At 43.7% G+C, this 26,199-nt stretch overlaps 1 protein-coding gene across 3 annotated transcripts in view; it reads right to left on the minus strand.

Annotated features, from left to right (window-relative positions):
* Positions 1 to 22,526: 22,526 nt before the first annotated feature.
* Positions 22,527 to 26,199, minus strand: part of LHFPL3 (LHFPL tetraspan subfamily member 3) — a 233,983-nt gene continuing 230,310 nt past the window's right edge. For all 3 annotated transcript variants that reach the window (XM_063155537.1, XM_063155539.1, XM_063155538.1), the window contains one exon: positions 22,527 to 22,871. In XM_063155537.1, coding sequence (XP_063011607.1) covers positions 22,843 to 22,871 — 29 coding nt within the window. In that variant the 3' untranslated portion in view covers positions 22,527 to 22,842. The remainder of the gene's footprint in view (positions 22,872 to 26,199) is intronic.

Here is a 26,199-nt window from a genome sequence, read left to right on the forward strand (position 1 = left end):
GTAGTTATTTGAAGCCATGATGCTTAATTAAACAGTCAATCCATGAATCCTGTTTGCTTTTACTGTAGCAGAGCAAATAGGCCTTTTGTCATTCAGAGATGGATTGGGCTAGATCAGCTTTGTGCAGTTAAAAACACAAGGTTTCCACTTCTGTATCTCACATCTGTATCTAGCAGGATGATATCCCCTGATGCTGTAGTGCACCACTCTTACAGAAAACAGGCTGTTCTTCCTGCCTTTTTATCTAGAATACTGTTTAACTTAAATATTGGATCAGGATTTGGTCAGTCAATTCACAGCAGTTCATGTAATTTCAAATGGAGATTAAAATCCAACCCAATGCATGGATTGCAGTATTTTGTTTTTAGGGCTGCCAGTGCCAGCTGCTTCAGCAGAAGGTTTAAGAAGCTCCTTAAAGGACAAGTATAAAATATTCTTGAATTCTACCTTTGAGCATTTGAGGGACAGGGCTCTGAAGCATTGTGGTTTATACCTCTAGCAGTTTTTCAGTCTGGTCAAAAAAATATCAAACATCCTCAGTACCCTTTTAACTGTCCAGTGATGCTTTGGAACTTAACTCTCCACAATACCTATTGACAGGGATTTTGTAGCTTGGCTTAAGGTGTCACCTCCCTCTGCTCTTACAAATCTGCCATTTGTAATTGGCTTGCTTTCAATTTCACTGTGTTTCTTTTATTCACCTGTCATACCAAGATACATACTGGAGCTCCTAAGCACTTTTCATCTTCTGGTTCAAGTATTTCCCTCAGTAAACTCTAAACATTCCCCTTCTTCTCTCCTGACTCCCCAGGGAAGGAAGCCCAGGCATATTGGCCACCAAGAGATGCTTTGGCCAGGTACCATGCAGGTCTGAGCATCCAGTTCCTCTAAGTCTAGTCTAGAGCTCTGGTGCTCTTTCTCTATATTCTGTTTGGGTGAAGTTCTCTGTATAATATTTTACTTTAACATAAAATTTCCTATATTTATCTCTGTTTTAATCAATAATTAATTCTCATATAAATACCTTACTATGCTCTTTAAGATGAAGCAAAACATACCATTGCTCTTTAATAAGTCTTCCTAACCACATGGGTGTCCCAATGCCAAAACAGCTGCTCTTTTATTTTGGATGAGGGCCACAGATCCTAAAAACTGTGCAAGCACCCAATTCCTTAAAAAAAAAATTAGTCACAAAAATAGGTCCTAAAAATTCTGTGAGCACCTAATTCCTTTAAAAAATTTAGTCACAAAAATAGATTCTAAAGTACTTGACTACTTTTAGAAATGCAAGCCAAACAAAGTGTGCTGAAACTTGCTTCTTTGGTTGTGAATTTGCAAGACGAAACAAAATAAACTCTGTGTTTCACAAGGGTTCCTGTTACCAGCCAGGAGAAGGAAGAGGCCCTTCCTGGAGCAAGCAGCCAGGAAGAGACAGGACCTAGCAGCTAACAGGGAAAGAAACCCATAAACTGAACTCCACTAGTGCCAGTAAGCCAAATTGTAGGGTCTGTGGTGATGATGGGGGACTGCAGGAAGAAAACAGGTGGCTGAATTTTGAGGTATGTGAAGAAATTAGAAAAATAATCTGTATTTTTTGGATACTGAATGGCACAAAAGAACTATTGGACCCCAGGCTAACACTTTTCAAACCACTCTACTGACAACATGTCATAACCAGACCAGAACACAACTACAAATAACAGCAGGAAATCTACCAACACCATGCCAAGAGAGTGAGTCAGTGTTAGTCATTTGGTGCTTTTCTTAATAATTGGGGGTTTTACCCAAATAGTACTGAAAATCGTTCCTCTCCTCCCTCTGTATTACCAGAGGGTATTTGATGTATATATATGTGTATATTTTTTTCTCAGATTTCATGCCATCACTTTGCCTGCCCACAACATTTGCCAAACTTCTTTCCATCCTTATTAAAAATTAAACTTGTTTATTAAAATAAATTCCCTCAGAAGCTTTCCAGCAAAGTGTCTCAGCCTTTGCAAAGCACAGTTAGCACAGGGGACAGAAAGCTCTGTGGAGAAAAGGGAGAACTTGTGCTGTTTTGGTGACATTAATTCCCTTCATCTTTATACCTGTGTAATCACTAGTATACAGAAAACATGCTTAATACTGATCTAGCAGCATCTTCTTAGTATTAAAGTGTGCTGTACACAAAACAGGAAGACAGCCCTTCTTACATTCTTTGACTATTTTTTTTTTATTTTTAGGTTTTTAAAGCACTTCCTCTGAGATTTATAATAACTGATTAAATATCAATCTATTTAATAATGCAACCAATAGTTACACTTAAATATTTCAGTTTCTCAGCATTCAGTGCTTTGAAAGTCTGTACTACCATTTGAAACAAACTAGAAATAGCTCATTTAGAGGATTTTGCCAGAAGATCCACTGGTCAGCACTTGTAACTTACTTGAAATGATTTCTCATGCCTCAGTTACAAGCAGCCTTTACTAATGGGTAACAGCTTTCTGTGGCATTGATACTCCCTCTTCTGCAAGCAAAGTCACACGTGCAGGGAGCTGCCTACGGGATGGAGCAGGGCCCAGGGGAACACAGGGCACCACAGGCTATGCTCACATCAATTGTGGCAGGTCTGCTCTCCAAGGGACTGGTTTCTGGAGAACCCAAAAAGGTGTAAGTTTATAACGTGCTTTATAGGTCACTTGCAAGCTTCTTCTGTCCCAAATGTGGAGAGCACCAGGTGGGCTGTTCTATATGTAAAGCAGTATCTTAGGGGAAGGAAAGTTTGGTCATACTGATTGATTAAACTGGATTTTTTAAGATCAAGGTTGGCCTGAGAAATCCACAAAGAACATACATCCATTGAAATGCTTTCTCTTCATTAAGAACAGTTAAGAGTGTCACTGAATTCAGGATCAAACGTCATCTCTGTAGGTGTCACAGTCCAGTAGGGAGGTAAATTTGAGAAAAATGTCTTGTGTCAAAGTAAGTACCATCAGGGAGCTTTTTGTGTGGCATGGAGCTAAACCATCTATCCCAGCACAGTGGTTCCTAGCCTGCTTTTGGCCTGAGGCAAACATAGTCACCCAGATGAGGCTGAGCTAAGATTTGGGAATTAGCATATGCCAGGTGCCCTTTCCAGTGGGTAGCCTGGGTGAAGCCATGCTGCTTTAGAGGCTGAGACTTCAATAGTAAGGGTGTGGGCCATTCTCTGCCAGAGAATGGTTTCAGACAAGTTTAATTCACTTTAATAAGTTAATTTTAATTTATATACATGGAACTGTGGAGTGTGGGTGAAACCTTAGAGGGACAGGCATTGCAGCTGCTTTGGCTTTTCTCCTGCCCCAGGGGATTCAGATCTCCTTGGTGTTCATGGATTCTCTGTGCTGCACAGCAGGAGAGAGTCTCCTGCTCCAAGTTGTGAGTAGTTTGCTAGCAAACAGAGGTGTGAGGAAGCAGGGTGGCCATTGCAGGAGTGGCATCCATACCCAAATACATTAATGTTACCCTGTGCTGTTGGTTTCCTGCCAGAGGCCCCAGCTACAGATCAGCTTCTGGGAGGGAAGGGAGACCTTTCCAAAAGGAGTAGGACCTTATGTGGAGACTTGCTGTCCTGTGTCTGTGCTGCTGGGGACCAGCTGTGGACCATGTGTCAATCACTGATGCAGGTCACTCACGAGGCATATTTTAGCATTATTCTCTGTGATGATCCCATCACTACTGACCCACACATGTTGGCAGGGTGGGAAAGGCTGCAGTGCCTATGGCTGCATATGTGCACATAAGCACATGAACTGTTTGTCAGGCACAAACCCCATCTACCTCTCACTGCTGTACCTTTGCAGTGGCTCTTTTGAGTCAGGACTAAGAAATTTGCAGAGCACCAGCATCCCTTGTGTAAACAAACGTGCTTGCAGGCAGGCACTGGGGCCCTATCAGAAAACAAGATGGTTGGAATGATAAAGTACCAGTATGGTCTTGAAGGAGCTGGGTTTGCTAAGAATGTGCAGCTTCATTAAGGAGTTTTCGTGGCTTAAAGCATGTTTGAGCTGGTAAAAGTAAATGATGGGTAGGCCCTGATGCCCATGCAAACACCCAAAATGGCTGCACTCCCAAGGCAAAATCTTGGAGCTGACAGAGCTCCTGCAGGGTGAAACTGCTGAGCAGAAATTGCTAAAATGCTTTAATTAAACCACAGAGAGGAGGAGAAGGCAGATATTTCTCAGGAAGGAGAGCATCTTGTGTTTCCTCATGGGACTCAACTGCAATGGATCAGAGAGAAGTCATTGCTTCAGACAGGAGCTCTGGCCCAAATGTCAGCCCTTGGCATCTTCCTGCCAAGAAAAATAAGGATGCAGATGTGTTCCAAACAAACCCACCCAGAGAAATGGGCTTGGGGGGCTGGTACTGCCCCCTTGCCCTGGCAGCCCTCACTCCTGCCCTGGCAGGAGCTGGGTGGAGGAATGTCCCCAGCATGTCCAGACCCTGCTACCCTGCTCTCTTGATTATTTTTTACATGCTTCATTTCTTTGGAAGTGTTCAACTGATTTAAAGCACACATCAAGGTGGCAAAAAGAACAAACAGGTTCTCCACAGAAATCCTGTGAATTGTTGCTCTGACATTCACTGTTGCAGGCAAAAGAGGCACCAGGAGATGCAAGAAGGAAATCTTCAAAGTTAATTATTTACTGGTTTATAGACTTTCAGCTACTTCAGCCTGGCAAGTTTGATAAGGAAGCCTGGAGCTTCAGCAGAAGCAATTAGTGTGACTTCTATGAGATATTAGTGAGTAATTGTGCCATTGTTTATTTCCTGTAAAGCGACAGACAACTAGAAAGGGTTTGTTTGCTGCTTGTAGATTATTTGTGTCAGGGTGGATGAATTCACCAGGAGAATGGCAAGTAGGAGCAAGAACATTACAGAGACTTTCTCCATGACAGTGCAAGGACATGCACTTCTCCCCATCTTGTTCAGTAATACATCTTCTCCTGCTTTTCTTCTTCGGTGTTAATAATGGTGATGATCCTCAGAGCAAGGTTTGTATTGGTATTAGCCCTGAGGAGACCCCAGGAGGGGAACAAGAGTGCCCTGTGTGCCCTGGGATGCTGGCAAAGGGACAAATCACAGGGCAGATTTGTGTATCAGTCCTAGAAGACTCGCAAAAAGATGGAGGTGTCCTTGATAATCAATATTGAAGAAAACAGTGGAAGAAGTAGCAAAGGTTGTATTTCCCTCCATTTGCAAGTAGGTTTCCTTTTCCAGTTTATATCGCTTCCTGCCAGACATGAAACTGAACCCCTTTGTATGCAGGAATATTCCAGTTCACCTCAAATCAATTCCTGTCAGCTCTGAAAATGAAACATGAGAACTACTAAAAATAAGCAACAACAGGGCATGAAATAAATAATCTACTGCTTTGTCCAGAGAGAAATACTTTCTGACTTGGTCATCAGCAAGTAATTATCCTTGCAGGAACTGGCTAAGAGGTTAACATATCTAAAGTGCATAGCTGACCTTGTTTTGGGCAAGATAGTGGCCTGGGATACTTTTGAGGCCCTTTAAAGGTATGATTTTAAGAATAATGCTATATAACTCATTTAAAAAGCCTCTCTTTTCAGCAGGGAGTGATTTATAATTTGCCTTTATTTTTTTTTCTGCAGCTACTGAGCATTTGGGCACTTCAGAAGTTCTCAAGGCCAATATTAAACTGTTACAACTTTTGGAAGCACTGTAAAAGATTAAGACCAATGAACTGAGGACAAATGGGAAATGTACTTTCTAAAATGCTTTCATCCAAACAAATACTTAAAATCTGTGAGTACCAGTACAGCCAGAAAAGGAAGCAGAAAGGAAAATTTTGCACATAAAGTGCTGTTCAGCTTCATGATAGGAAAAACTGATGCTGGGAATCAGCAAAGCCATCTGAAACAAACAGGTTATCCCTTGGCAAGAATACCTAAAGTTCTTTGTAATGAAAGAAGACACAATAACTCTTAGGAAATCAAGTGAGCTAATATGAACCACCAAAGACATCCCAAGGATGAGATGCAAAATAAAAATAAAAAATAGGGCCTCTCAAGGCACTTCTGAAGTGATGCTAATCTGCATCAGTGAAACCAAGATTGCTACAAGCAACACTGACCTTACAGTTAATTTAAACATTTGTAGTTAGGCCTTTTAATTCCAAGGTTTCCTGAAGGTTGAGTGGACTGAATGGCAAAAAAGAAGCCTTGTCTGCACTCCCTCCCTTTGTCCTGAACCTCTGCTGGGCTAATTCTTTGCAGCTGCCCAGGCAGAGAGCCAGACCCTTCAGGTAGTGTATTATGGACAGAACAAGAGAGGGAGTTCTGGCATCCTCACAAACAGTGCACCCTTGGGCAGGGGAAAGCCCAGAAAATACCAAAGGGCCTGGTATTGCTCTCCCACATGGGCTTTGTAAGAGCCAAGATAAAGAGCATCCAGCAAAGCAGTATAATGTAGCAGTGGGACTCCAAAGGCTAGCCCATGGAGAAGGGGAAGGGATGTAGGTCAACTCTGCTCTCTTCAATCAGGACACATGGTTTTACATATCTTCATAGGGACCTTTGATGCATGTGCACAATAAAATTAATGTGGATGTTAAAAGCCTCTTCTGCACTATAGGCCTGTAATTCTGTCATCCCTCCATCCTCCCTCCCTCATGCTGACTAAACCACTAATCCACTCTGTTTTGAGTTCTCTCAGTAGTTTATTTTTCTGTTTGAAAATAGTTGGTACCTTCCTGATTTAATTGCTTTACTATTTTATTTCTCTTTTAATAAATGCTCTCTGTTGTAGTCCATCTTTGGCACAGCACCTTCCCTTCCCCTAACAGAAGCTGCTTCATAGAATCAAAGAATGGTTTGGGTTGGAAGGGATCTTAAAAGGCATCTATTTCCAACCCCCCTGCTGTGGATAAGGACATCTTCTACTAGACCAGGTTGCTTAGAGATCCATCTAACCTGGCCTTGAACACTTCCAGGGATGGAGTATCCACAATTTCTCTGGGCAACCTGTGCCAGTGTTTCACCACCCTAATTGTGAAAAATTCCTTCCTTATATCTAGCTTAAATCTACCCCCTTTAGTTTAAAACCATCACCCCTTCCACTGAAGGCAATAGGAACACATACGTGAAATGCAGAGAATTTAGAAACGATTAAACAAAAATCCTTATCACATTTACCACAGAACTACTGCTCTGCTGCTGTTTACTGGCATTCAGCTGGAATAATCTCTCTCTTTTACTTAGCTTTAATGGCAAGAGGACAGTGACAGTAGGTGGGACTAGATGACCTTTAGCAGTCCCTTCCAACCCAAACCATTGTATATTTCCAATCCAGAGGGAATGCTGTCAGCGCTGGCGCACACCCAAGCCCAGCCCCAGGCTCCCTGCAGCATGGCCGGGGCTGTGTGGCAGGAAGGAGCTGTTGTTTCCTGCTCGCTGTGCTGCCTCTTGTTCCGCTTAAAATCAGAGGCCAAAAAGAGACAGATTGGCAAAGCAAAGTCTGGTTGGAAAGTTTCTAGTGTTCTTGCTTGTGAAGGATTAACCTTGCCCTTGTCGAGCAAGTGACTTAGAGATTTATATTAGCACCATCGGGACTGCCTGTCACTAGCCAAGGTCTAAGTGTTTTTTCTTAAATGAAATCTAAAGGCTGTCCTCCTGCGGGAGGGTTGGCAGTCCTGCTGTGTCCCTCAGCGAGCCTGAATCCGCCATTGGTCGGGCCGGGCTGTGCTGGGTTCGGTGAGATAAGTTCGGTCTGCAGGCTCGGCCCGAGGGCTGCGCGGCCAAAAGAACCTCCCTGGGAACTAGCCTGCCAAAATCTGGCTCTGATAAAACAGCCCAACCCATCCTGTACAGACTTCTACTGAAAAATCTTGAAATAATCACAGAGGAAATGACAGGAACTCCGGCCTCCCTTCCCGGCCTGGCCAGACACTCCCCGGCTTTTCCCCTCCCTGACACGCCGTGTCCCTGGGGACGCGCCAGGGCCGCAGCTGCGTGAGGGGCCGGGAGCGGCCATTGCAGCGGGAGCGTGCTCCGAGCTCCGCTCCGTGCGGGGGCATGGACATGTAGGGTCAAGTTCACGGATTGCAGAGGGAGGAACGGAGAGATTCCTCTGGCCTTAGCGACATTTTGCTTATTTATACCAGCTGCAGATCTTATCTGGAACCTTGAGAGACTTTAGTGTGGCTTTCCTCATTTGCGTTTAAGAGGGCATTCAATTAACACGAGTGCCACACACTGAAATACCTGCTTTATGAGGGGCAGGGCTGAGCAGCTTAAAAATACATAGGATTTTGGATTATATTACTTCCTATGGAACAGTTTCCAGTTCTGCTGGCCCAGACCATGTATCTTTTAAGGATGGATGAGATGTAAAGAAACCACTCCCATATTTTTATCAAGAAGGTGAGGCCATTGTGTTTGATTTTTTTACCTTGTGGTTTGTAACGTGTTAGATCCTGGTGAGACAGTCTGTATCTGGCATTGGTTTGGTACCTTTGTAAATTGCTGAACATCACAAGAGGATAATAAGGAAATGCTGTACATGCTCTACCTGCCCTCCATCCTGTCTGTCTTCCTTGGATGACCCCAAACATTATTTTAAGTGCAACATCCCTCTGTTGCACAGCTTTCCTTTAATGCTGGGGTTGTTTTTTGGTGTGCACTAGTGTATTCCTGCCCCAAAGCTACAGAGGAGCAATGTGTCAGCAGGCTGCAATGTTCATGAGTGTGCATGCACAGTGGTCATCAGTCTGCAGATACAGTTCTGGGCTGAGCAAATGATGCTCTTGGGAGCTATGATCCTAACTCCCCAAGATTCACCTGAACAAAACATCCAACTTTTAATTTGTAGAATTGCACAGACTGGTGGCAGCAGGACACAAGCAGGAAACGTGAGAAGACAGAGGAAAAAAACACAGAGATGCCGCAATGTTTGGTAGCAAGTAGGTTTCCCCCTTCCCAGGCTTCCTTCTGAAGGTTGCCACCACCACCACCTTCCACTTGGTTGGTGTCACAGACCATCACCCTGCATCCTGGGTGGCGGCAGCAGCCAGCAGGACAGTTCCTGTACCTTTGCACAGCTCCAAGGTTCCTAAAGCTGCTCCAGACTCCAGAGAAAGTGTGTGAAGCCTGTTCAGCCTGTATGGAGAAGCTGACATTGCCTCAAGGCAGGGAAGGAACATAGAAACCACCAAGTGATCCAGCCAGTCATGGGAAGAGTCACAGAAAGCAAGAAGTGAGCAGGCTTCGCCCTGGTCTCTGGGCATCTGCAGTCGCTCTGAGGCTGCAAACCACTCCTGGCTTGTCTCTCATCTCCTGCAGGGCAGAGCGGGTTGTGTAGGCCACATAAAATGCATTTGAGTCCCAGTCCAGTCCAGACTGTAAAACTGGTTTAAATGAAAACAGATTTGGGCTCTTCTTGGACTGTGGGCAGACATCATCTCTGGGATGTCGCAGCTCCCTCTGGGTCTCTGTCAGTGCGTTGTCCTGTTGCTGCCTTGACAGAGCATTGGCCTTCCTCCCATCCCATGACACAGCTCCCTGGTTTTGTTCCTTCAGTGGGCAGCCGGAGAAGCGAGTGGCAGCAGCGTGGTGACCTCAGGCTGTGACAGCTGTGGTGGGAATGACAGCCTCCAGCTGGCACGGCTCTCCGCAGAGTGCCGTCCTGTCTGCCCGGGGTTTGCTTGGTGCCTGACGAGGCTGTGAGCCCTCCTCAGCTGTTCTCTGCAGCTGCGATGCCAGCGATGCCCTCAGATCTGCGTGCAGGTCAGGACAGGCACTGCAGGCGCTCGCTAATCCCCTCCAGGAAAGTTCTGCGGTTTGTTCCGAAGGCGCAGTTGGAGCTGGTTGATCCGAGCGGGCGGGCCGGTCTGGCGGCGCTGCCACGATGTGCGCTCCGGGTGAAGGTCGGCTGCCGCCCCGGGCAGGGACAGAGCGGCGGCTCCTGCCGTCCCCAGCCGGGCCGGCTCCGCCTGCAGCCCCGAAAGCTTCTCCTCCAAATCCTCCGCAGTTCTGGGCCACTTCCCGTGCAGCTTTTTGTGCTCTTTGTCCTTCCTTAGTTTAAAACAAGACTTCTGTTCCTTCTCTGGTGAGATTAGTGAAGGCTAGGAGGATATTCATCTCAAATTTTCCCATTATGTCTTATTACACACCCGGGTCACAAAGTAATTTATCGTAAAGAAGCAGATGGTGTGAAAATATGACTGTTCCCAAATTCCACAGCATCCTAGCAGATGCCATTTTAACCTTGACCTGTGTTTTTCTGTAGCCTGGTTTATCTGGCTCAAGAGAAATTTCAGGAAGTTGTGCAGAGCAAGAGGGTGCAGCTTGGTTTTCATTGTTTTCACTGCTCCTGCTTGTATACGGCACAGGAAAACAAGGGGAAAATATCCTTTTGCTGGGACTCAATCACATGTTTCTTGTGAGCCTTGAGTTCAATCAAGCTTTGATAAAATGGAAACTGAGGGAATGCAGAACACATTGAGGGAAGCATGGTGCTCAGTGCAGGGCATGTGCTTTACATTTGGCCAAAGGTTGTTTGCTTCTCCTGCCTCCTTCAAATAATTCCACTAGCATCTATACATAAATAACTTGCCATGGCAAACATCAGCTCTGAATCCACAATTCTATCTTTGCTCAGGAATATTAATCTAAAATTGTTTTGTTTTTTTTTTTCCTTATAAGTCTAATGAATTTTTGAAATACTTCCTTTCCAGTCAAATAATGTTAATTATACTGCATTTGCATAACATACATTGCATCAGCTGGAAGCCAGGCTGCTTTGTGAGCTGTCTGGAGAGCTCTGGTAAATTAAATCAAGTAAGTCCCCTTCCTTCAGTTTAAGTTGCTTTTCCCAAGTCATGACTCCTCCTCTCCCTCCTAAATCTTTTGTGACTCTTCCCCTCCTTCCCAGCTTCTCTGTGGATGTTAATGCTCTCTGAGGAGTCACTAGATGACCCTGTATACTCTTCCTAATTGCCAGCTTCTAACAATCATGACTGTTTAAATGTAAGTGGCAAACTCCCTTCTGTGAGCCCCTTGATAGTCTCTCCAAGTCCTGGCAGGGAGGTGCAGGAAAGAATTAGAGGCAATTCCTCTGTGAATAACAGCAGGAAGATTTGCTCAAGCCTGTCTTTCAGGGCTGTCTGGGTTTTACATGCTGTGATACACAGTCTCTGTGCACATACCACTGCAGTCAGAAATGCCTTGATCAAGGCCAAATATTGCTTTGCTGAAAATCTTGATTCAAAACTTGAAATGGAGGCAGCTCGCTATGTGCTAACAATGAATGACCCTCCTACTTACACATTTTTGTCATATTTATTTGAGCAGCTTCAACTTCTAGATGTATGGGAGGCTTTGTTGTCAGATTAAAAACCTCTGCAGTCCAAGTCATCTCTCTTCCCTGTCTCAGGTAGCATTTACAGCTGACTCATCTGTGTCTGACTCACCTGCTGGCACAGCAGTTGCTTTCAGGACAGTTCTAAGAATGGACAGTCAGCTACAGGTAGGAAATTTGGGATGCTGCAGGCAGAGTCATGAGTGGAGGCGGTGTTGTTCTAGGAGGAGCTGCCATTCCCATAGCTAGATAAGAGATCCTGCTGTGTCTTGGGATCTTGGGAGCCGTGGGCAAATCCAGTGCATCCTGCTGAGTGGTCAGACTTGTCCAGTATGGTCTCTGCATACTCAGTGGTCTTAGTGGTCACACAGAGATGGACTTCACAGCAAGTGTCCTTCAAGCCTGACATGAGGTGTTTTGGACCACCTGTGCAAGTGCTGAGTGGGTTGTCCAGGCTATGCACAGTGTCACCAATGGGATCAGGATGTACCAGACTTAACTCTGCACACACAGTTATGGTGTAGGGTGCTTGAACAAAATATGTCAATCCACTACAGGCTTCCCTTTCAGTCCCCAAGCTGGAGCTCCTCAATGCATTTAGGCACCATAGAGTGGGTTGAACCAGCTCAGTGTGAAGCTGACTGTGCACACAGACAGGCACCAGTACTGGGACTGGAGAGGTGATGGGAGCAGGCAGGGGCAGGCAGGGCTGCTCCTCTTGACAGCAGCTCATGCTTAGATTGACATAAACCAGCCATGGCACCAGATCCTCAGTGATTCATCTGGGATTTTAGCATCTTGGAGAGACAAGGTAAAAATGTGGCTGAGGCTCATGCTTTGGTGAAGCTGATGAAGGCTTCAGACCAGCAGACAAATTTCTGCTTCTGTCTGGTAAAGAGGGCATAACTGGGATACTGGGACAATTGGTAGTTCTGGTGGAGCTGGCCCGGACACAGGGTGGACTAATCCGTGCCACAAGAAAGAACCAGGATCACCAGACTGTGGGGCTGGACACATGTGGAGGCAGAAATTGCACCTGCCTTGAGTAATGTATCTGCTGATCTTCTCCTTGTTAAACTTTCTGACCAGGCCCAAGAAAAGGATCCTACTGATCTCTCACAGCTGTAGCATACCAAGTACATAGATTTTCCTAGTAGCACATTTGGTCCTTAACTGAGGCAATGAAGTCCTGGGTGCTCAAACCGTGCTGATTCCTTGTCTTTTCCTTTTGTGATGACCCCAAAATCTTTACAAAATTGCAGCATATCAGTATCTTTGACTGGATCTTCCCTTGACTTTGGGGGCTTGGAGGTATCACTGAGCTTCTCTCCTAACAACATAGTGTGCAAAATATTCATCTTGGTCTGGGCTGTGCTAGGGCTGTGGAATACTCTGTCTTCATAAATATTTTTCCTCCCTCGTCCTTCTGGAAAGTAATTTCCCTTTAGTTCCTGTTGTATTAAATAAATCCCTTTGCTTCAAAAGGGACTAACAATCTGGCATCTGGGAGAGAGAAGACAAAGGAAAGACAACAAGTTGAGTGCTGGACTGTGGGTCAAAAGCTTCATCTGTAAAATCCTACCAGGGAAACACGCTGATAAAAGGAGGGAACAGGAGTGAGAACTGGGAAAGCTGCTTCAGGCTGTTGTTTTCTGGCACAATGCCCAGCAGGCACTGCACCAGGCAGCTCAGACCTGGAGCCTGCTTTCCCTGCTGCGTGCTGCCTGCGTCGTTTTCTGGCCTGGGACGACATCTGGCTGGCATCTTCTTTTCCACACCCCTGGAGGAGTGCTCTTTCTAGCTAGTTACTGCAGTGCTTGGCATTAAAATACAGTGAATTAGACTACAAAGTAGCATGAGATCGGCTTAAAAATAATGAGGCTTAAGTGGAGTTGAACTTTGAGTGCTTTCTGTTTGCCTTCTGGGTTAAAAATCTTTATAATATGTCATGTCCATGAATTCTTGCATTTCACCATGACTGTGAGTGCTCAGAAGTCACCTTAAGAATAGGAAAAAAAACACCAAACAAACCAAAACCACAAAACCCCCAACAAAATAAAACAAACATAATGCATCCATATCTCTTTATTGAGAAGTCCAGGGTAAATTATTTGGGTTTTCAGATTAACACTAGTTATTGCAAACTCTCAATTAAAAAATAGGGTAATTAGCAATAGAAAGTAGAAGGGAGATGGTGGGAAAACTCACAGAAATGGGGAAGAAGACTCATTACCTTCAAGAGATTGTTCAAGTCCAGTAAGAAGCAGGGGCTGTGATGAGGTAACACCACACAGTTGTCTCCAGATTTTGAGTATTTTCCCAGTGTCTGGAAAGACTTCTCCCACCAGCAGACAGGTGTCCTGGATGAACAGAATTCCCAGTCTGGAATCAGACACCACTGACTGTAACACTGGTCTTCTACACCACCAAGCCAGCCTGTGTGCTCCTGCATCCCCCAAGTTGTATCAGCACAAGGAACTTGGGCTTAACTTCTTTCACTTCCTTCTGGGTGTCAGCAGCTCCTTGGCATAACAATGTGTTCCAGTTTCCACTGACAACCTGTTGCAAATCTTCCCATCTAGCCCAGCAGTGCAAACTATTTTCACAAAACCTTGTGTTTTTGTACAACATGGAGCAGAGGTACTGTGTGCTGGCAGAGTTGTTTAAGGTGCTGTCCAGGTTGCAGGCACAGGTCTGGCTGCCACATTAGCTCAACCTGATTTTTTTCTAGCTGGGGACTTCTGGAGAAAACAGCTACAAATGTGAAGGTTACACTCCAGTAATTTCTGTATTGGTCTATATGGCTTTATTACTTCTCAACACACTAATAAAGCTTTCTGGCTTTACCTCTTAGAGGTAGAATGATAAGCTTAGGTGAAACACATCCCTTCCAACTACAGCAAGAATATAATTCAGTACCAATGACAAGTTAGCACTATTAGTACATTAAAATCTGGCCTCAGTGCACATGCCTATGAGTTAAAAACAAGAAGCAAGAGGATGGGGATGGTACCCTTTAAGAGCGTATCCACTCACATAGCAGATGCTCTGATATCATGTGTCAGCATCTCCCCACTGATATTTACTTAATTATTGATGCATTTGTGAGATTAATTAAGCATTGGAGCAACCTGCCCAGAAACACCATGTGTTTTTTGCTTCTGACGTTTTTATGGGACCTGAATGGAGGTCAGTGCCCTGACCCCATGGAGCAGGAGGTTGCACTAAAGGCCACCCAAAGCCCCTCAAACATGAATATTCCTGCAGTACTATGACTCCATGCTTCCCAGGCATGGATCTCAGGTTCTGAGATTCTTCCCTGCACTTTCCAGTCTGTAAAAGTTCAGCTGAGGTTCTCCATACTCTGTAATTCTTGTAAAAAGGAAAAGAAAATAAATACACACTACTGAAAAAGAGTAAAATGTAATGTGTTTGTGAATTTTTTAAGAGTTCTGAATACAGATGTGTATGTATTTTGCTTTTCTACTTTGAAGGAGCCTATAAGGGTAGAGAAGCAGCAAAAAAGGGAAGGAATATATAAATAATATATAATTATATATAGCAAATATACAATATGTCTCTAATTTGGTGACAGCTCTCCCTGTGAGTACAGAAGCAGTCTAGAAATGACTGGGAAATCTGAGTATCACCTGTGGTAGTTCCTCAGAGCTCAACACCAAGCAGTGACTCCTGTTCTGCAAAAGCAGCAGGCAGAGTTATTATTTAAGATCAGGCAGAGTTGTTAATAAGTGTGCTCACATACATGCAATGCCATGTTATTTAACAAATTCATGTTGCAGGCCCATTGTCTAAGGCCTCTGAGAAGACTTCCAGGTGCCTCAGTATGAAATGAATGAAATATATGTGTGTGGTGATACTTTCTTATTGCTTTGGGAGCTTTTCTGCCAAAAATCCTGTCCCAGCTCTAGTGTTGGCTTTGGACTTTTCCCAGTTTGCTTCTCTGGGCTTTGCTGCATCCCCAGCCATTTCCTTCCCCAGGCTGTGCCTGTGTGTGATGTTCCTGCCTCTGGTTCCTGTTCTCCAGCTCCTCTGGGAGTGGTTGGGGCCTGGGGACATCTCCCTGGGAGGCTGCACAGCCTTACCAGGCAGGAAGAGTTTGTTGTTACTGGTATTCCTGCCACAGCCTGGGTCTCACCACGCCCTCACAGCCCGCTTTTACTCCTGATCAATGTATCAATGGGTTCTAGAGTCTTCCTTTGGGATTAGGGGCTTTAGCTGCTCCCGGCCCTCAGCCTGGTAATCTATAATCAGATTTCACTTTTTTAGCATTTCTCAGAGCAAATGCTATCTAGGATGACCTAAATCTGAAGTTCTGTTCCTTTAGGGACCATCGATTTTCTATATTCTGTCACCTTTGAAGATGTTTATGGTTTCCTATTGCATGATCATAGCTCATCAATGCCACATTCAGTATCATCTCAGAGTCATTATTTCAGAAGCCTCCTTAACCTCTGCTTTTTCAGCTAGAGCAATTTGGAGGAATGCTGACCACTTATGGTTGTTTCCTGGGTTTGACTTAAACTACCTAACTTTCCCATTCATTCTGATGCCTCCTACTTCTGCTGTTCTACCCCTCCCTTCCATGCTCCCAAACACCACTCAGAGCTTTGATAGCTTGCAGCCTGCCTGGTTTATTCTGGAGCTGAGGGTGGGTCTGCAGACAACAGCAGGCTGAGTGGTGCACTTGGCATGTCTGAGGGATGGCATGTCATGGGGAGGAACATGGACAAGCTCCAGTGTTGCAGTGTGTTGTAACTTCCTGTTTTACTTCCCAGTCCCTTCCCAGGGGTGGCACTACCCCTCTCCCTTCCCCCTCGCCCCCTTGCTGAGTGAGTTCTGGCAATCAGGCTTAGCATTCCTGAGGCATCGTGTGGTTGGTCAAGTTCAAAGGATGCAATTCAGGCCTGGGGGTCATTGGCCTGTCCCTCATTCCCTTAGATCCTCCTCCTCCCACCTGGTTGGTGCTCACCTGTCCCTTTCCCTCCCCCTGTCCCTGGGCTTAAATTGACCAAGGACCATGTGCTCGGCATTCTGTTGGAGCTGTTACTGAGATTCGGATGTCTGAGACCATGGAATCCACTCTGGATTTTAACCCTCCGGCAGAATCCATCTCCTTTTCTCTTCACCATCACCTGAAGCCTTCCCACCTGAGGTGAACTGGGTTTCTACAAGCCTGGGTTTGTTTCAGTGCCTGCTGCAACCTGCAGCCATCCAAAGGTGTCTCTGGGGTGAAACACCGCAGTTGCCGCCTTTGGCCCAGCAGCAAGGGACAGAACAGCCCAGGCACAATCTACCTGGTAACATTGGGATTCTTTTCCAATACTCCAGAAGTGGGCCCAGGGCAGCCTCATGAATTTCAACAGGGCCAAGTGCAGGGTCGTAGTGACAGGACAAGTGATAATGGTTTAAAACTGTTACAGATTGCCCAGAGATGCTGTGGAGCCCCATCCCTGGAAGTGTTCAAGGCCAGCTTGGATGGGCTTTCAGCAGCTCTGGTCTAATGGATGGTGTCCCTGCTCATGCCACAGGGCTGGAACTGGGTGATCTTTAAGGCCCCTTTGAACCCAAACCATTCTATGATTAAATGGTTCTTTGAGGGGGTAAATAGAAATTAGTGTCTGTCATATCTGGGAAATGCAGAAGCCTGCCCCTGGGAAATGTTTGGCTCAATCGGTCTGGAAAATGCTTTTTAAATGTTAAGCAAAGTTCTCATCCACACTTACAGAGATAAAGCTTATTCTTGTCAGTCTTGAGAAATTAAAAAAAAAAGTAGAAGTTCTCAAACTTCGTATCAAACTTTCTGCAGTGTGAGTTAACATGGTGATGGTTTCATCTCCTGGATTTTGCCCCGTTTTGGGGAGCCACGGGAGGTAAGGCGTGCGCTGGTTTTGTTACCTTGATCTCTCTGGAGGGAAATGCGAAGCTGCCTTTGAGTCACCAACTGCCGAGGACGAGGCGCCAGAGGCTGCTGCGCCATTAGATGGCAGCACAGATAAGGACAACATCCAACCTGCTCCAGGAAAGCTTCTCCGCTGCTTTCAGCATCCCAAGGTACCTTGTGGGTGAAGAATTTTCACATTACTTAAAGCAAAATAAATTGAAACCTGTAAATTAGGATTTTCGTATTATATTAAAGCATATAAAATAAAAATTACCCCCTCCCCCCAAACAGTGATGGCATCTATTAATCCTGATTTTTTTTCTGAATTATTTTATTCCTTATCCTTCTCAAGCATTCATAAATTCAGCTATGCTGACTAAAACAGCTCCTTTCTTGATGACATGCATAATAGCTTATCACCTAAAAGCTCTTCTAGAAAGCTCTGTCACCAACCATCTCAGCTCATGGCCTCATGAGCATAATATTTTATATTACTTGCTGTTGCCATTTGAGAAACTCAACAAATACAGCAGGCACTTAGTAGGCCCTCGGAATATTCCAGTGACACTTCAACCAATTTCATTTCTTTAATGGAAAAAAAATCGAAGCAAATGAAGAGGAGACCTAATTTTGTTTTTCAGACTGAATATCTAGCTTATTAATAATTATTTTGCTTAAAGTGTTGGCTTAAAGTTATATAAAGGAGAATCAAGGTGCTAATTGCATACCTGTAAGCCTGACATTTGTGCTGACATCCCAGAGTCTTGCCTGATATCTTGTGCAAAAGCCATGCTTGAGTTGTCAAAGTGATGAAGTTCCTGGTTTTTGCTATGGCAGAGCAAAATTTCTACGTTCCTGTGCTGGGATGTGACAGGGGAATCCTGAGTCTCTGTAACTGGTAATGTGGCTGATGATCTAGAGCACCTTCTGGTGTTAAACTGTGGGAATACTTTTGAAAATATGTGGCAGTCATGCCAAAGAGACTTCATCCTAGCATATAGGATTTTGACAATCTTTATTTCACTTTTCCCCTAAGAAATTGCTAACAATAATATATCATTTTGCTTATTAATAATCCTAACAGCTATATTAAGTTAATATAAAGCTAGCTTGCACTTGACAAAATCAGGAGTAATAATTGATTTTGTTATTCCAATTTAAAATTGGTTTGTGGAGGTTAATTCAGCCCCAGCTCCCAGCTTTTTGAAGCATTTTCTTCAGGCTGTTTTCCCAGGTGACTGAGCTGATGCTCAGCCTTGGAGGCTGGTCACACACTGGTGATCTGAGGAAGTGCTTTGCAGCAACTTTTGGAGCAGTTTCAAAAGGAGAAGAGCTTTGTAGTGTCTCATAGGGAACTGGGGGCCACATCTTCTCTTGGGGGTTGATGACCATAATGTGTCTGCTTATGGTTCTTTCCCTGGAGATTTTCCTCTTGCAGAGGCAATACTTCTCTCAGCACTTTGTGAAGTGGAAAAGCTGTGTAACCCCATCTCCCCCCACCCCCTCATGGGGTTATGAGACTATCTGGAAGAAGGGAAGGATATATCACTTTACTTTTTAAAATGCAAAAGACATTTCAGAAGGCAAAGGCATAAAGTAACTCTAAGCAAAAATTTAAGAGAGACAGATGGGTAATAGAAAACATCACATCAGTACCAGATCACTGCAGGCTTTGGCTTTGTGTTTTCAGCACCATGACACAAATGTTATTTGATCTAAAGGGAAGAGAATGGATTTTTAAACTACATATTCTACCTGCTGCAGAATTCCAGGCCTTCTGTGAAAGTCTCTACACAAATTATTAATGTAGGCTGCTGTGGATCACAGACCAAGGTGGAATGGCTGCAAGCTTGCCTAATGTGTGCATGTACTGCCAGCTACTCCAACAAAGCCATTCCATTCTGTATAGAGCTCCTTGGGAAGGAGAAATGTTTAAATCTCTTGATTTCACCACATGGGGAAAAAAAGGGTTCCTTTCTAGCTCTACCTCAGAACCTATTCAGCATATGGCTGTCTTTTCAAAGTGTAAACTAGTTAGGACAAATCTGGGGTGGGTTTTTTATTTACTTTAATCTGCCTAGATCTTATTCCATTTCAAATTCTCAGAGAATCAGGTGAAACAACTAAAACTTTAAAATGTTTGATGGATATCAGACTAGCAGTGAAAACAGACAGAAAGCTGCTGGGTCCAGCATTACATTTTCCTCCCTAGAACAGGCAGAGATGGATAGTGTGAGGGAAGCTGGTCCATTACTCTAATTGAAATGTGTCAGAGCCTGGCAGTTTGGGCATAATTAGACCCCAGTCACAATAATTTCTAGATCATCTCCAAATGCAGGTACTGCTGCATCAGCACCATGGAGGTAAATCCAGCATCTCTTTGACAAGGAAGTACTTACCTCCTGTTGGAATGATGTGACAGCTCCTGATGGCTCCAGTGTACCTTCACATGGTGAAATTAAGGGGTGATCAACTTCTGAGCTTTTCTGTGTCATCCAAATCACTTGTTTGGGATTTCCAATCTATTTATAAATAACTGAAATGCATTGCCCATAAAAATGAACAGCATACTACAAACCTGGCAGTTCTCTATTTAACCATAATAACCTTATAAATAATTTTCACTCTTCTTTCTCTTACTATAAGCCAAGTTTTATAGCAAACAGAGTAATTAGGAACTTTATATTGTTGCCCATATGTGGATGTGTAGCCAGGATCCAGAGGGTGGAGATGACTTACCAATAGGGTTCTCCTAGGAATTTGTCCCATGAATACAAATCCCTGCACTCATTAAGGGATCTGATTCTGCCTGGACTTGACACACCTAAGGGACCTCTGTAGGCACAGATGTGAAGGAGATGTCCAGGCTTGTGTTTAGGAGAGCAGTGATCCCAGCAACAGCTGTCCTTATCACAGATAAGCTGGAGAAAAGCACTATCACACTTTATTTTAGTATGCTACAAAAGTCTTTGTTGAACTTTATTAGGTACTTTAATACCAAGCATACTTTGAAGTAACAAAAATTATTGTTATTATTACTTTTACAGAAAATCAGGTATTTCAACAGTTTTCTTTACAGTTTTTTTGACTTAAAAAGAAATTACAATTGACAAGTTACAATGGAGTGGGATGGGAAGGTGATAACATTTAAAAAGATAAGACATACTATTCTTACAGAGTCAACATTTAATGATGTACATCCTGGTATGTCTCTCCCTTCTGACTGTGTACAAATTGTACATATTCACTGAGCTGCCCTGGCAGGGTTGTGATGCCTTGTGATGGCACTTCTCTTGCAATGTTTGTGTGTATTTAGAAAGGGCTTTTACATTACAACATCACCATGATGCTAAACAAAATAATATAATACAGAGAAACCCTGTTTTGGTGATTTCTGTCACAGCAAAAGTGCCATGACTGCAATAATGTGGGATAGAGGTAAACTCAAGGAGCAAATGAAGATATGATATGAGAGCACATCCAGATAACAAACCCTTTCACAGGCTTTGAGGTGTGGGTGTGGTTGTGAGCCAACAAGAGCAGAGAATGAGGATGGGCTTCACTGAGACACCACTTAACAGGGACTCCTGAATACATCTGGCCCCTGAGGATGTGCATTTTCCAGCTGACACTGGTTGGGCTAACCAGAGATTAAAAAACCTGTCTGAAGTGGGCCCTTAAATGAGTTTATGCTGCCTCATGTGTGAACTACTTGGTTTTTGCCTTCCATCCCCTTCAGGTCAATAGCAGGTACGGGGAAGATGTTTATGGTGGTTGACTGATTTGGGTGGGGTTTTTGACCAGCTAGTCCTGGTCCTTTAGAAGTCAGAAGAATTTTCTACATCCAGTTACAAGCACAGTTTCAGATTTAAAAAAATATTTTTTTTAAATGCTGCCCAGATTCACACATAAATTTACTTGTCTGACATCCAGGTGAAGTCAGTGCCACATTGGTACCCTGGTTAGATAGAAAAGTTATCTAATTCCCTGTATTTGTTTACTGGCAGTTTGCTTAAAGATAATTTTTCTTCCAAAAGTAAAATAAATTTTTCTGAGATTCATGCACTAAATAATGGAATATTTTTTGTTGTGCAGTCAGTAGTTAAAAAGCAGTTTTAACTCACGTTTCCCTCATGTCTTCAGCATTTTGCATTATTTGGGATCAACACTAGCAATTATTTATTATTTTAGCCATTTCCCCTGAAAGCCAAAGAATGAAGGAGCAGGCTTTAAAAGCCCTGAAGGAATCAGCACTGGAGTGCTCATTTTGCAGGGGATTAATCCGTGACACACAGGAGAACCCAGAGGCACGAAGGGAGCGACGTGCTCACGGCCAGTCCCGACCAGGACAGACGTGTGCCCTGGTGGGAGCACAGAGAGGAGCAGAGGGGGAGTCCCTGCCTGCCTCTGCTGCTCTGTGCTGGGTGCTTTGCATCCAGGCCTTCCACCAGGAGCTCCTTCCGTGCCTTCTCCTGTTTTACTTCTCAGTGGCTTCTGGAACTGAGTGCACCCTGTGGGACCTGGGGAGGGAAGGACTTCCCTGCCGGTGCCCCAAGGGCTGTTTGCATCCAGCCCTCCTCACATGGCTATTTGCAACATGTATTTGCTTACTAGCCTGTTAATTTTTGTATTGAGTTTAAACTGAGTTGTGTTGAGTTTAAACTTAAGGCCAGAAGGTCTCTTTAGATCACCCTGTCTGATTGGCATTAGCATGGGCCAGACAGTGTCACTGCACAGTTGTATGGAAGAACAGGGGAACAAAATGCCCTTGAAGTGAGCAGCAGTGTGTTACATTTAAGGGGTAAATTACTTTCTTCTGTTAAAAAAGAAATCAAGGGCTTTTATTTTGTCACTTCAAATACGAACAATTCTATGCATCTTGGGAAGATATAGCATTATGATATTCAGTCAGACATACCTTATAGTATATATGCTTCATAGAACTAGAATATAGGTCAGAAATAATTTTTGAGTCTTAAGTTTGTTACAGACATATTAATTGGAACACATATGCAGTAAAAATTGAGAAGCTTTACAGTTTTAGTCAACTTATTATACAGTGAAGTAAATGAAGTGCAGCAATGTAGCAGTAAAAGTTATGCTTTTTCCACTAGGTGATGGAAACATTCAGAGTCTATAAATGCTAATTTAAGAGAGATGTCCTAACAGCTTCTTGGCTACTGGGATAGGAATAGTCTGAAGTTAACTGCCTCTCTACTGTGAAAGGTTTTAAAGCTTTTTGCTTTCCGTCCGAATAAAAAAAATGACATTTACAAACCTCTTCAATGCATATATATTACATATGTTTATCTAGCAACAACTACACCCCTTTTAATTTATTCCCCAAATGTGACTTTTCATGCATGTCTTCTGGATGCTGAATTCAGCAACAGTTTCTAATGAGCTGGTGTGTAATCCATGATTGCATTTCTCTTCTGAAATCACTTCCATGTCTGGCTGATCTATGTTTAGAAGGTGGTGCTTATCCATCAGGCATTTTTGCACTTGTCAGCATTCTTCTCTGTTGGAGGCCCTTTCCCAAGCTTCTTCCCATTTTAATGTTGATGTACAAAAGCTGTTATTCATTTGTTTTGTGCTCATTCTAGTGAGGATTGGCTTAGTAGGACTGTGCAAAACAGAGAAAAGAGAGAAGCTGGTTTACTGCCAGAAAACACAAAAATGTTCACTCTGTGCTTAGCTTAGAGCAAGCCTCTGACCAATATTCTAATGCACTTCATTATATGCATTTCCATTTGTCACGAAAAGTGAAAAATTTAATCTGTAGGTAGGATTTGTAATCTGAAATTTTCAAAAATAATTTTTCATTAGCTAATTGACACAGGAAGTCAAAAGAATGAGATTATTTCACCTAAAGTCTGAGCAATATGAAAATAAAGATACAATGCATATGGGGCAAGAATGACATTTACTAGATGAATACCATGAACTGAGTTAAAATCCTGACATTTCTGTTCCGTACCAAAAGCTCCTTTCCCTCGAGGACACAACCCACATTTGCAAACATGATAAAATAGTGCCTTGTGTTAAATTTCAAGTGAGGGCAGAGGTGTGGGGGTGTTTTCAAATCAAACCCTCCCTAAAAATCTAATTCCACTGCCCAGGTTGCCTGTACTTGAGTGGAGCTGCACGCAGGGCGCGGGGACAGGGGCGCTGGGCCTGGGAGCAGGGTGACCAAGGCTCCCCCTCCTTGCTGCAGGTGGCAGCCCCCGAGCTGGGGCTTCAGGGGCACCCCTGGAGCTGGGGCTGCATGAGCACATCTGTTTGCAAGTACCCACACACAGGCAAAGGTGGAAACCTGGCTGCCCCAGCGTTCGGGGTGAGCAGGAGGTTCCTGCGCCAAATGAACTCTGCCAGTTCACCCTTAGCTGGACTGTCTCAGACCCCTGAGACCAAACCATGAAGTCCTTTGTCAGGCAGTCTCTCCCCTGCCTCCTGTGAAAGGGTCACTGCTCAGGGGGTCTTACAAAGCCACATGCTGGGGCAGAGGATGGCCAATGTCATCACAACCCCAGTTCCTGTATCGTAACACAGGGGCCTCTGCAAGAGACTGCTGGAATGCAGAACTAGGGGGAAATCATGTTTTTTGTCACAACAAAAGAGAAAGAATGAATTTCATTGTGAAATGAAAGCAAACAAAGAATTTCAGGACTAGAAACACTTAAAAATATTGCTGTAAAAAGACTGAAATATTTTATTTCCTCCCCCCACATTACACTTCTCCCATTCCCTTAAAATCCCTACACCCTTGACTCTTGTGGTCACCTTGGCCTGCAGGTAATTCACCCACAGGCCCAGAGAGCATGGTGCCCCAGGGCAGCATACCCAGACCTCAAAGCCTGGGGTGGTGGTGCCAAGAACCAGTGAGCCTGGTGGTGGCAAACCCTTCTGCCATGGACCTTGGATGCCTGCTTCCCCATCAACTTCCAACAAACTGACATTTTTTCAAGCAAAGTTTGTTTTGGAGGAAAATTCCAGACTTGTTCAGCATGTATCTATAGTCCAGATTTATTTTACAAGACACTTTGAATTGATGCTGCTGAGACTAGAAAGTAGCAAATAAGTATGTAAGAAGCATAACGTGAACTAGGGAGGGAACTGAAAAAGAAAAAACGGGTCAGTTTTGTTTGTGTTAAAAAATTAATATGAAATATAATGTTCACTATGGTAAAAACATTTTTATGATCAGAGTATGTAATGGGATGGAAGTTTCCAATTGTAAAAAAACCCCTTGCAATTCATACCTCCATGAGGTTCCTTTTACCCTTTGAAACATTTAGCAAAAATGAAGGATAAAGTGTGGATGAGAAATGAAGATACTTGTGACAAATGAAATCTATTAAAAATGGTCTGAGTCTGGAATTTTGGTGTATTTTATAAATGTGGTTACTAATGTTATTATTGTGGTAATTAGTGATATAGGTAAACAGCACTACCAAATAAAGTGAATGAAAAAGTGCCTGAGCCTCTAATCTGTTTATTTTCTGAGATAAGGGGGTTTGTGAGCCTCTTAAACAATCCATATTTGGTGAAACTGAAATCTGGAGAAAGATAACTTTGTGTGGTAAGGAACACGTGCCCTAGGAACAATCATAGCTTAACAGAACTGAATGAGCCTGAATTTCTTTCAATTATTTTTAATCATAATTTCATGTATGTTATTCAAACCCCTAACATTGCTTACTGGATTTCCAGCACCACTCAGAGTTTCAGCAGTAACATACTAAGACCTTCATTAATGCTTTGGAAAAATTTTGCATGCAGGTGTTGTACACACGGAAATGAAATTTAACAAATGCCATAGCTGACAAGACATAAGTAAGTTATTCACATGCAACATCTCTCAGTCTGTTTTGTATCACACCACAGGCTTTTGAAGTTTGTTTTCTTAGAGCTACTTACAAGAAATCAGACAATGGAAGCAGTTTTCATGGAAGCTGTATTACCCAGCCACCCAGGTGCTCTGCTCTTAAGTTCCCTATTTAAAGTCTTTAAAGGCTGCCTGTCAGGCTGACCTCACCACAACGGGGTTACTGCTTATAATTGACACACTCAATTAGGGCAATCTCTTCTGCTGACTGCAGAGCTGGGGTGTAGTCAGCCTGGAGGGATTTGCAGCATTTTAGTGTTTATGTACATTTCAGAAAGAGGACACTGAGGTTTGTTTGTGGTAAAGATGAATCACAGGGAGATTTCCAGGTTGCTCCCTGACAAGGTGTAAAAGACATGCTGAATTTCAGATGGTCCCTTCCATGCTGTTGCTGTAAAGTCAGTAGAATGAACAGTAAATATGGAGAGAAAGGCAGACCTTCTAGGTTTGGGTATATATTGTCTCAGACAACCTTAATACTTTACACCACTAATTGTCACCAGCCATATTGAAATGATCTTTGCCATCTATTTGACTGGTATCTAGAAAATAACACCTTTCCAAGTGTTCATCTTTTATTGCTGACTCCAGACACACACAACTGCTTTGCTGAAGAGCAGCTGGCATTTGTGGTGCCACCAAAATTGGTACAGTTACAAAGCCTCATCAGCTGGCAGAAAGCCATGGGTTAATGAGGTACCAGAGATTTCCTCCCAGGGCCTCCACAGGATTCCTCCAGCCTAAACATCATCTCTGCTGAATGCTTGCACTGTGGGGAGTGTAGGGGAGGCGATGAAGGATGAGAGAAACATTGATTCTGAAGCTCTGCAGTTGAAAATAGACATGCTGAGGCACCTTGGATAACACTGCTGTCTGGGCTGTAGGCCAAAAAAAATTGGACAAGTTCAGTTTTAATGAGGTGTTGGACTTCTCACCTTTCTGCTTATAGAACCACAGAATCATTAAGGTTGGAAAAGACCCCTAAGACCATCAGTTCTAACTGTTAACATAGCACTTCCACGTTCACTCCTAAACCATAACTCCAAGTGCCACTGCCACACATCTT

Source organism: Melospiza melodia, chromosome 4 (genome assembly GCF_035770615.1).
Source record: "Melospiza melodia melodia isolate bMelMel2 chromosome 4, bMelMel2.pri, whole genome shotgun sequence".
In the NCBI taxonomy this organism is placed as follows: Eukaryota; Metazoa; Chordata; class Aves; order Passeriformes; family Passerellidae; genus Melospiza; species Melospiza melodia.